This window comes from Amphiprion ocellaris, chromosome 9 (genome assembly GCF_022539595.1).
Source record: "Amphiprion ocellaris isolate individual 3 ecotype Okinawa chromosome 9, ASM2253959v1, whole genome shotgun sequence".
NCBI lineage: Eukaryota > Metazoa > Chordata > Actinopteri > Pomacentridae > Amphiprion > Amphiprion ocellaris.
Window position 1 is genome coordinate 8,865,708 of NC_072774.1, and position 12,905 is coordinate 8,878,612.

A 12,905-nucleotide genomic window follows, 5' to 3' on the forward strand; every position below is an offset into this window, starting at 1 on the left:
AAATGAAATATGTATAATACACTTCTTGATTAATAATGATTTAATATAAAGCTTTAAAGGCACAGCGAAGATGTGGAAGATACTCAAACACAAAGGTGCCATAAAGTGACCGTCTGTCTACAGTTGACCTATTTTTAAAGGTTGTCACACAAGAAAAAAAACAAGCTGATATTTCTATTTTGGTGCTGCAGGTTTCAGTGAAGTGTAGCCCTACATATCAGCACCACTGGGCTTTGGCCTTTATGTTTCCTGTCACAGACGAGTGTCTTTGAGGTGGTTTTTTTGTCTCAGCACGGAACAGTCTATTAATGTAGTGACCAGCGAGTGATGCTGGAGGGGAGGAAAGCATGTACAGCATGTACAGGTACACGGCATCAGCATGACACGCAAGTATCCACCTAACCACTGTCCTCATTTTTCTCCCTCTTTCTCAATCACACCTTTGTTTCAGAAGATGCGCAGTTTTTATACCTGTTCAGTTTGTGTTTTGGATGTAACAACAATACTTTGTATGATGTCTATACAATATGAGAAGTCAAAGATATTAAATAGAAAATCTTCCTCATTGCTTTAAGAACGATAAAACATAAAATAATTAGTTTACTTATCAGAAAGTCACCATTTTTGCCACAAAAAGCAAGAGCTGTAATCCATACGCCACTGAGAGTTAACTTGAAGAGGAGGGACTGTGAAGACAAAAGAGGAAACCACCCTGGCCCACAGCATAACCTGTGCCCTGACAGACATGTCACTCTACAAGTCACATCACAGTCATGGTGCAAGGTAGCTCATCGCTCTCCAGGGAGACTTCGCACTAAACACCCGGTAAGTTTCTCATTTATGCAGCTTGCTGCTTCTTAAGTTTCCGCGACTTGAAACCACATGCAGATCCACCATAACACTGCTCATCTTTGGTCTTTTCAGCAGCGTTCCTGTGATCTAGTGTAAACGCAATCTCTCGTACTCTGCGACTGACGTTCCATAGCCCACGGAGTGTTTCAAACCAGACTTATCTCCTGTGACTATAGTCCTTTATATGTGAGCTGTGAGGAGGCTGAGTGTAAGTTCATGTCCTGTCAAAGGATGTGTAAATCTGACATATGCATGCATGGTTTTCCCCTGCGTGAGATTCTACTGTGGCTGAAAGGAGCTCAAAGACCTGCTAACTATGTCACAACTCTGCAAGTTGTTGTTTTGAGCTGCAGCAGGGGGAATTGATTATTGCATAAGCTGGTTTATTACAAAATCAAATGTACTTAAAAGGTGTAAATGATGTTAGACAAGGTTAGCAGGAACACAAAGCCTAGTTAAACAAAATACAGTACAATAAAAATGTATATATTTACTGAGCGCCAGCCTTTGGAGGTGCATTACTGCAAAGTATAATAAATCAATTGCAAAGCAGACGGTGGATCACAGCAAAACAAATAGAAACTCAGACATTTTATTCGAAAATACAATGTAATTAAAAAAGTAGAAGCCAAAGTTCACGACGCGATGCACAACTTGCACAGAAAGACGTTTGAAAGCATTGTTTTTTATGTATATGTATTTTTTATTTATATATATATATATATATATATATATATATATATATATATATATATATATATATATATATATATATATATATATATATACACATATACATACATATATATGTATATAGCCTATACATACATACATACATACACACTACTACACTTTCTTGAAAGAAAAGCAGTTTTGTTCAGTGAAGATAACATTAAATTAATCAGAAATACAGTCCAGACATTGTTAATGTGGTAAATGACTATTCTAGCTGGAAATGATTGATTTTTAATGGAATATCTGCAGGGAGGTACAGAGGTCCATTTCCAGCGACCATCACTCTTGTGTTCTAATGCTACATTGTGTTGGTAATCATATATATATATATATATATATATATATATATATATATATATATATATATATATATATATATATATATATATATATATATATATATATATATATATTATATATATATATATATATATATATATATATATATATACATATATATATATATATATTCTCTCATTTAAAATAATGTGGTTGCCCAGTTACTTTAAAGTTTACACCAGAAAATAAATTGCAGAACATTTAATTACCATCTTGTTTGCTACTCTAACTGCACTACAAGGATATTACTGATAAATCCTTATATATTAATAATCCCATTTTTTTTTCATTTTTGTTGTTACTTGTTTCTCAAAGTGAGCTGATATGATTAAAATTATCACTGCACAAAATGCCAAAAATGTGCAGAAGCAATTTTAATTGCACATGCAAGAAAATCACTGTATAAATTTGTAACTATTGTCTGACTATGTATATATATATGTGACTAATACAACTTGTTTGATGAAGGCTATGATAGCCGTAAATGTCGCGGTGACAAAAATGGATACTGCTTCATATTCACGTACGCAGATAATTAGCTTCGTGCTCGACAGTTCCTCTACGAGCCCTTAACACTGTTCACACAACATTATCCTTTTTTATTTTTATTGTGTGGTATTGTGTTGACTTTTTTATACTTTAAAATACATACTAAAGTTCAACCTTAAGCTTGCAGTCTGACCCCATTATACTGTAAATCTAAGAAACTTCGTACTTTTGATACTGACTTGTTCCACTGTTACTTTCACTCTCAGTGCTGCAATGCTGTACCACCTACATATAATACATGGCAAAGAACAAAATTAACAGGAGTTAAAAATATGTTACAACATGTTAAAATGTCTTTAGAAAACATTTTATTTTTTATTATTTAAAATGCAATATTGGGAAATTGTTTTAAAATCATTTCTAATTTTGATGCAACAGTGTTAATTCACTTTACTTAATTCATTTAAATAACAACAGAGCGACAGATTTCGAAACCGTGCAAACAATGTATGCACTTTTTTTTGCCTTTAATTCCAGTAATGAGAAAACCAAATGTCATTTCGTTTCACATTTACTTTCCATTTACAGTCACCATCGGACGATCGAATGGGGTTGCAATTGCACACGCACAAAAAAGACAACCCTCTGTAATAGCTCACAGTACTTGTGACCTAGGCTGCAGAAAGCGACCGCACACTGTGTTATCATAAAAGTTCATTATAGACTTCAGACTGTGTGAAGACGACAACCCTCACAGGCATCCGGTAGTTTCAAACACAGCACCACAGCATTTTCATCCATGTAGTCTCAATTTTACTCGTAAAATTCCAAATATTTCTGTGACATACTTAGATATTTGCATATTGCACCCCTTCGCTCACTTGCCTTTGATGTTTATTGCGCCCAAATACAAGCCTTATTGTTGTTGATGTTCAAACTTTACTCATGTTTGCTTGTGTGTACAGTCATTAGTCATGGTTTCATATACTGTTAGGGCTTTGTGGCTTTTAGAGTGTGTATGCAAGCTCTGAATATCAAAGCCGTCACATAACAGAGCACATTTCCACACATCAGCAATACATTTGAACAGTTGTTCAATTGTGATTCAAGAAAATTTTCATGTGGATGTGTCTTAGAATTTTTTTTATAAAGTGTGAATCTCACTCTTAAATACAAAAAAACCCGACCAGTTTTGCAGCCAAAAGTAGCCGAAAACCGGAATCACGGTTAAGCTGTTTCTTCCAGATATACCACCTCGGGTACATTCTGCCCCCTCAGTTCTCACTGTGGCTAATGTTGTATGGAAGTGATGGAAAAAAAACAGCAAACTACAGAAATGCATTATCTGTAAATCACAGACCAAATACCAGCTGTTGATTTGCTCATTTTCCAACTTCTAGAAATGTTGCATAATAACCATTTAAGTGGAACTGATTATACCACAGAGTGGGTGTAATCTAATAAGATCTTGCTTTTTGACTTTCTCTTCTCAGACCAGTAATATTTCCTCAAACTTCAGAAATGATCCGACTCGACAACACCCAATATTTCCACTTCCTGCAGCAGGCAGATGCCTTGCGCCGCTCCGGGACGCTCTGCGATGCCATCATCTCGGTAAAGAGTCAAACTTTCAGGGCTCATCGGTTGGTTCTCGCCTGTGTGAGCAGAACGTTGGCGCAGCAGCTCGCCCAAGGAGACATCGACAGCCCGGTGCACTGCACTCTGGAGAATTTCTCGCCCCATACCTTCGAGCAAGTCCTGGACTTCACCTATACCCAAGCTCTGGAGGTGTCCGTGGACGATCTGCGTCTGCTGCTCAGAGCTGCTCGGCAGCTGGAGATGCAACTGCTGGAGGACCAGTGCCAAAAGCAGCTGGACTCTCTCAGCTACAGAGCTGGAGAGGAGCACGAAAGTGGAGAAAACACTGATGTCAAAGAAGAGAAGGAGGAGAAAGATCAAAAGCAAAGTCCAGTTTCTGAGGAGAAACTCCAAGAGGCATGTTCCCCAGTAGAGAAAGCTCACATTGCCATGAAAAATCCTACACAAAACAATCCGCAATCCCCTAGAAAGAAGCCCAGATTGTCCCCAACAGTGCACAACAGAGACAGCCTTATCAGCAGGCCGACTGCCAGCAGCTCCTCTTTCTCTTCTCCGTGGACTTTCTCTGCAAACATGTGGGACTCTGTGAGCACACTGAGGCGAATAGCACAAAACTACTCAGACCTAATCGCAGCTCACCCCATTCAGTCCCCAAATCAGTCTTCTGTAGCTTACCCGTTCTCCCTCTCCACTCCCCACATGTTCCCCCTACTGAGTCCCCATTTCCAAACCCCAGGTCAAAACTCTGTAATGGGCTGCTCAGGCTTTCACCCCCGTTACACACAAAACCTTTACGCCGGATCTGCACGGATGGGCAGCATCATCAAACAAGGCCTGCTAAAGAGAAAAAAGCCCAACCAGAGAGCGTTCATCGGGACAAACGTTCAAACTGGTGAGCCAAGGTAAGTCAGGACTTTGGACATGATTTTGGAAACTTTGGTTTTTCATTCTCAGTCATCGTCTCCATATTTTTCCTCTCAGAGTCATTCAGAATCCCCTAATTAGCTCAATTGTTCCTTTGTGACAGCCACCGTACCTGACTCACTGCTGCTGCTCGGGTAGATGTGCGTGTGTGATCGAGCCTCCTGCACTTTCCAGATCAGTTTCACCTGTTAACCCTTCCCTGCCAGTCCAAGTCTATCAAACTCTTTCTTAAGAAACCATAATTCTCCAAGCACAAGATGCTAGAAGTTAATGTTTCAGCTTATCCAAATATAAGATTTAGGTTTTTCTTCAAAACTTGGATTGAACAAAGTCATACTTTTCTCTAATTGTGAGTGAATTCACCACACTCCTTTGCGGTGGTAAGTGTGAAAACCTACTCGACTTTGTTTTTGTGTGATTTACCTAATTCTAGCTGCGCGTAATATACTGTTCCATACAGAATAACCAAGCAGTGCATGTAAAAGGGGAGCCCCCTTAATTTCTCCCCTCCTTTGCAGATTTCAAGATTTTCCACCCACTGAAATATGCTTTCAGTGTTTAGTCTGGTCGTTTCTGTACCACAAGAAAAAACATTTACGTGTCTTTGTGGGAAAAAAAAAGAAAAGCTACTTTTTATTATCCTGTTACTTCTACTGTAATATTTTCTCAAAGCAAAGTAAGTGCATTTTTACCCTCAATGAGCACTATACATATCTTGTGGTTGGGACTGGAGAGGAAGGAAAAGGGTGTTTAAGATGTAATATATGATAACACATAATGCAGTAAAACACATGTAGCTTGTATGTGATGACATTTCCTTTCTTTATAAGAGCTTAGGTGCATTTTTTTGCAACTGCTGCATCAGAAAATATCTTTTTCAGTTACCCTGAAGCACCCAAAGCCAGTGCAGAGAGAGTTAGAGACTGCCGACACTGCAGTGCAGCTCTCCTTGACGACCCAGTGCTGCGGGAATCGGCCTCCAAACAATTAGGTAATGATGTGATTAATAGAAACGGAAAACATGCGCTTTTTAATACTATCATTACCATACAGTATGATGAAGACTGCAAAGGTGGTTATCCTGTGTTGAAAAGATGAATTTAACAAGATAGTGACACAGTTCTTGTCATGACCCCTTGCCTCGGCAGACTCCAGCTACGAAGCTACGCAATGGAAAGTGATAAAGAGAGTTGTGGTTTTGAGAGCATGGTGCAGCAGGAGCAGTAGGAGCAGTAGTGTGGTTACTAGATACAGCTAGATACATGCATACAGTATGTGCTGCATCACTAAAGTGGTTTGTCCTATGCCAAGAAAATCAAACATTGATTCATAATCGGAAATTCTTCTAATGTGAAAGTAAGGAGCAACAAATTGAGCTTCACTAACAGGTTGTGTGTGCATGTATGTGATGTGTGCAAGTGTACAATCAGGCTGATAAACATTTTATCTGATTCTGAATATCACTGGAACATCATGTTCATACTTCAGCAGCAGGCTGCAGTAATGCTGATAAAACTGTTCAATTGAACATCTGCATTCACGGCTGCTTCATAAACCAGGTTTCCTGGTTCGAAGTTTTGTCTTCACTGTATGTAGAATTTTAGATTTTCTAGGGAGTTGATGTAGCAGTGAATGTGATTTTCAGTGAGTTTGCAAAACCATTTGTTTTCAAGGAAATAACCAACCCAAGCATGTATATTTAGACAAAAATTCAAGAATTATAAGGTGTTTGGTATGTTAAAATGAGAAATGGAGCAATATATTGGACAGGAAACTTGCTAATGACAACAGGTCTCAGTAGGTTTTTAGTTTTAGTGGTAAGTGTTCAATTGTTGTGGTTTATTGTCTCAATTTCCTTTACTACAGTGCTCCCTCTGCTTGTTTCAGCATCCGGTCTATACTGAGGCCCATGCTTTCGCTTGAAAGACCCTAAAAAAAAAAATAAGGTGGTGAAAAGGTTTCAGAGTTCCTGCCTTAACCTCAAACTCACACCTTTGTCATTTTTTAGAGGACATATGCATGCATAAGCGACAGAAAAGTCAGTTTCCACAAACTGAATTTATTGTTTTGCAACAGGATGCTGCCCACAAACAGACTTCTGGCTCTGAAATGCTAAATGTCACACTAATATATCTTCATAAAGGTGTTGCTACAAACTATGCTGCAGTTTGTTGGTCAGGTTGAAAAGGTCAGCTAATGTGAACTTTGGCAAGACTGTAAAAATTGCATTAGGAGAAAATATCAATTAAGCTGCTGTTTATTATTTCAAAAATTTTACTTAAAGATTTGGTCTATAAAGTGTTATAAAATAGTGCTACCAGGAGTTCATAGAGTACATAGTAATGCCAAAAACTCAAAATTTAAGGTCTAATCAATAAAGAAATCCTTTGTTAATTAATTTTCAGTCAGTTTACTAACTGAGTAAGTCAAACCAAGTCATCTTTTTTATATAGGTGACATGTAAAAACAGCCATTGTGCATTCCAGTGGGGGGGGGTGGGGTCATTATGAATTTACCTTACATGTTAGGTATCAGGGTTAAGACTCTACACTCTACAGTGTTATTTTTGTGAGCAGAACAGTAATTTACATATTAGGGATTAAAACCCAACCTTAACGTAGTTAAATATAGAAAATACTACTGTTCGTGACTACATTACATGTTAAAGCTGAAAACCTACAGTGTCATTTATGCACATTGATCTACTAATGTAATAATTTGGCAGGTAAAGGTAAAGAAAAAAACACAAGACCATAAGAAAATGGGAATTTGTTACTGTTTTTGGTAGAAATATGAAGTAAATTGGCTGGCTGTTTCACGAACTCCCCCACAGTCATTCTAAGGCGTAACGTGGCAGTTTCGTGAGCAACCATGCTTCGGTGTCCACCGCAAGTATTCACACCTTCACTTGTCTTCCCTTATCTTGTCATTGGTGTTTTTCGCAGGCAAACCCTGCGCAGGATGTCGCTTCTGTGGAAGAGGAGATGGTGTGCAGAACGAAGCAGACATGAGAGGAGAACACAGAGGAGAAAAACCCTACCAGTGCCAACACTGTTCCAAAAAGTTCAGTCTGAAGCATCAGCTGGACACACACCACCGAGTTCACACCGGTAGGAGCGCAGTTTAACATGCAACGCAAAAGAAAACTGCATTCACAATTGATACATTTCACTCAGATTAGTTGTATGTAAGAAGAGAAAACTGTAAGTCCTATTTTCTAACAAGAAATCTAAACTTTAGCTTTGTGGCTTATGGTGCTGGCTGGACATTGCTTGTTAGGATCCAAGACTAGACCCACCCACAGGGATGGCTCATGCCTTCTGAGACAAAATCTATGTTTAAACATAAAATAAGCTACTTGTTATGTGTAAAACCAGTTACACAGTGAAGTCAGGACAATCAGGTAAAAAGATAAGACATCTGAGAAGCATTTATATGCTTTAGTTTCAAATGCCAGTGCTGAAAAGTAATAATAGCAGCCTTTTTCTAAGTCAGTGACAGGTTGTCTGCAAGTTACAGGTGAAAAAGAGAATTTACTCTTTCTTGAACAGATGTTTGAGAAAGTACTCTTTCTATAAATGCTTTTGTACGAGGAGAGTGTCAGCACTTTTGATTGATTGAGACCATTTATCACCAAGCATTTCTGCTTCGCGTTACTGCTGACTGTTTTTAGAACTTCAACCATCTTCCAGGCAGCCGACAGTTTTCCATTATACAACACTTTCAAGGTCACCTTACAGAAAGTTAAAACTTGCACAAGTGAAACAGAAAATCCATCGATCAACGGCGAACATCACGTCCAGATATTAGTTCTGTGTAGCAAACGTCCTCATAACGTTATTGGCATGCAGTTACTTTGGCAACATTTTTAGCAGAAATATTCACTGTAGATTACTGGTGTCCAGCATTTTTTCTGCATTTTGGAGTGAAAGTAATGTAAACCAGCGGGCAAAGCACTGCCGTGTATGTTCAAACTAGAGCACACAATATGCTTAACCACAGAAATAGGGCTGAACATAGGCCTCTGGAATAGACCACTGTTTTAAAGATGAATTGTGATCTCTCATCTTATATTATTAATATTTTTACATAATACTGAACAATTGTTGATCTGAAATTTGAATATTAATCTGTCCAAAAACTTAAAGATGGTAAACCCTTATGTAAGTTACATGTTACATATTTAACAAAAAAAAAAACATACTCCGATATTTAAAACTTGTTTCTTGAGAGGATTTGCTGTTGAGTTTTATTGTTACATGCACTCTATTGTTTGCACACTTATATACACAATATGTATCACATATAAATGCAAGTTTTATTCAGAATGACGGCCGATGCAAGTTCTTGAGTTTTGGTTTTTGCGACACTGACTTACAATCAGAGAGGAAAACTGACTCAATTGGACGTAAATGCAAGTTGTGCAGATCTGGATTTGCATGAAAGTGGCCCAGTTTACGTCATTTCACTCATTTAAAGAATTTTTGTCCAAAAAAAGAAAGGTGCAGTTAAACAATACAACTGCAATTTGTTTCCACTCTGGGCCTGAACAATGACTAAACATTATATATAGAACGACCAAATGCTGGCACTCTGGCGGTGAACGTGGTTTCAGAGACCCTTTGTGAAGTAAGGACACCTCTTCTTCCTTCCTGTGCCCCCTGTTCTCTTTGCTTCCAGGGGAGAAGCCCTTCGAGTGTCGCCTCTGTGGCCAGCGTTCCCGGGACTATTCGGCCATGATCAAGCACCTGCGGACTCACGGCGGCGCGGCGCCCTACCAGTGCACGGTTTGCCTGGAGTTCTGCAGCAGCCTGGTGGCCATGCAGAGACACGTCAAGACCCACGCGGTGCAGGACTTCCCTGCCGACTGGAGCATCGGCAGCACCTACCTGTACATCTCCCACATCTGAACCCCCGAACCTGAGCCCTCCGTCAAAGTTCTCATAGCTGGAACTCTTCTCATGTTTTATCGTTAGACCCACAGCGATGAGTGCTTTTTCTAAAGAATTCATTCCTGAAACCACTTAACAACACGTATCGCTTTTTATAGTACATCAGCACACAAACTGATGCTATCAAAGGTGTGGCGGCAACAACTTGTACACACACTGAAACTGTTCTGTGTTGACATTGTCGGCTACAGAACAGAGTGCAGCACTAATTTCCAATGACATGTCAGAAAAGGTATTGAAACTGTTTATCATTTATTAAAGCCACATCAACAGATTATCCTCATCGAATGACGCAGGAATCTTCCCTCCGACTTTCACAATTATTGGACTGCTTGTGTAAGCCTTGCAGGTTTGACTCTGGTTTATAGCGCCCTCCTGAGGACAACCACTGCAACAAAACACTTTTTTTTTCTCCTGTATTAGTAGTCAAAAGTGCCTCAACCTGCCAAATATGGGACCAGTGACTGAGGTATCACATTTGCAGCTGGACAAAAGAAGTTCAGGTTTTCTGTTAATCAGAATTTGTCAGGGCAAAAAAATAAATGACATTCATATGCATCATGATGCATTTGTATCGAAGTTTATATGCATTTATTTAATCTTTTAAAATATTGACTTTGTTATGGTCTACAAAGGGGGTGGAAGAGATTTCTCCAGTCAGTCAAGACAACTTCAACAAGTGAGCTGTGGCATTGCTTAAGAGAAAAATCTACATATGACAACATTAAAGAATTTAGATGTCATTTTATAGCTCAGTGGATTGTGATGAGAATAATGGAGCTTTGCAGCAATGCATATCTAGACTGTAAAAAAAAATGAATTTAAAAAGTGCTAACCAGAAAATAATACCCATTTCAAGTGATGGAATCACTGAAATACATTGTTTCACCTTCATTTTACCTGACATAATGTGTATTTTTAGGCTTTTTATTGTTTAATGAAGAAAAATTTAAAAAAACATACACACACTTCTGTATTTATCATGTTACATGCAACATAATAAAATCATTGTTTCGCTTTTGTTAATTGTCGCTAATCGTATTTAATTTTAGAAATATACAGTCAAATGCAATTGAATAATATGACAAATATAATAAATTACAATAAATTTACAAATAGTTGAACATCTTTTCATCAATTTCAAATTTCTTTAAAAATTTAAATTGATGGCATTTCATTTATGTGTTTTAAAGTTAATTTATATTATATTTTTTATGTTATTGCTATTTTTGTATGTTAAAAGAAAAGGGGTTGTAATTTTTATTTTTATTTTTTTTTTAAATGACTGCAGATGTTTTACAGTGTGGCTGCTGAGAATCAATTGCATTTTTGTCCTGTTTGCGGATATTCTGCATGGTCTGCATGCCAAGCCTACTAAAACTACAAAGGCATGGGCATAATGGAGAAAAAAAATGCGTCTCAGAAGCATTACTAAGTGGTATTTAGCAGCTGACACACCTCTGTAAAAGCAAATTATATGACTGTGAAACTATCACAGTAGCTGCCTCACATGTTTGTTGTCTGTAATGATGACCGTTGCTTCCTTGAGGAGCTCTCAGTATAACTTTAGGACCTGTTTCTACTGAAAGATGTGAATTTGTACAGCATTATCTTGATGTTTATGGGGAAGAAAATAAATATTTTAGGCTTTAAAGGATCAGTATGTCATGTCTTTGACTACTAATGCATCAAATAAACAAGTTTTCAAACCACTATCTTAGCAATTCTAATTTGTACAGATACAGAGCAGGAGGTGTTTTATTCTAAAATCACACAAAATCATTGGAGATTTCTTATCACTTCACCGGTGAAAACAGAAATCTTAGCTTGAGTTCCTTTATATGAAGAAATTAATTTTTGTCTTATAGAGACTGAAGCTTACTGGTATTTCTCTCTAAAGGCCCTTTAATTGCACTGGAAAAAAGTAGTATTGTGATTAGTGTTGTGGAGAAATGAATCCGTTTAAACAGTCATATTGTGAGGATTCATCATCCATTTTGGGGACGAGAAAGTCCCCAAAATGTAAATCGTATAATGTGGCACAACGACTTGGTTTACGGTCAGGATCAGACAGGTAGCGGTTCAAAGCAATGTCTCCTGAAGTGATGGAAACTCGACTGAGTGCGTGTTCGTGTGTGAGTATGTATAGTGGTGCTTATAAAGCTTCATTTATGGATGATATGAGCAATCACTATGGGAGGCTTTCTGGTTTGTACGCTGAAAACTTCATTGAGGCTGTGATCCAGCACCTCGCAACAAGCACGTTGATAAATCATAGTCGGAAAAGCACCACTAATATCAATGACAGTGTCTACCTAAATGTCACAGCGGGCCTTGACAGCTTGCACAAACAATAGGACCCTGAAACTGAAGCAGCAAGCCGTTTTTACACACACCGAAACCAACATATCCAGTTAGTTTTTTAGCCTTTCCCCAATCAACAACACAACTGCAAAAACCAAACTGAATGGATTGAACTGTGTGTTTTTGTGTTCCGATGTGAATGTCTCAGATAAACTGACTGCTTTATCTAATAACAAACGTTCCTCAACGGTGCAGAATGACTGCACATCAAGAACTCACAACATTAAAGGCCACACAACAACTCACAACTGGTGTTATGTTTGCGGAACATTGGGCTTTATCTATTGTAACCTTAAAAATGAAAACATACAGTAACTGGCTTGATCTGAGCCGAGTAAATTGGAAACATTAAAAAGTCAGTAGCATCAGTATTTCCAAACAGCTCTTGTATCAAACTGGGCATATAAAAAACACTTTTTAGTAACAGTAGCCACAGACAGAGTACTGATAGGAACCAGCAGCAGGAGAGATTATTTTTCCATATTAGCATTTTTTTCCCCATTGGCCCTTATAAAATCCAGAATAGAATTTACAGTCGTTCTCGTTACACATGAAATTTAGTGACTAAGTAGCACATTATCCTAACTGACTTCACTTTGCTTTTATTGCAGGTTTACTTCTCATTTCTTGACTTTCTCACAGTAGAGTTGA

The 12,905-nt window shown here is 38.0% G+C and overlaps 1 protein-coding gene across 1 annotated transcript; it reads left to right on the forward strand.

The window, feature by feature from the left end:
- Window positions 1-655: 655 nt before the first annotated feature.
- Window positions 656-11,601, forward strand: zbtb32 (zinc finger and BTB domain containing 32). The gene is made up of 5 exons (XM_055013501.1): window positions 656-825; window positions 3,909-4,916; window positions 5,820-5,929; window positions 7,884-8,048; window positions 9,619-11,601. Exons 2-5 carry the CDS (start codon window positions 3,937-3,939, stop codon window positions 9,846-9,848), a joined length of 1,485 nt encoding a protein of 494 aa, XP_054869476.1. The 5' UTR covers window positions 656-825; window positions 3,909-3,936; the 3' UTR covers window positions 9,849-11,601.
- Window positions 11,602-12,905: the final 1,304 nt, after the last annotated feature.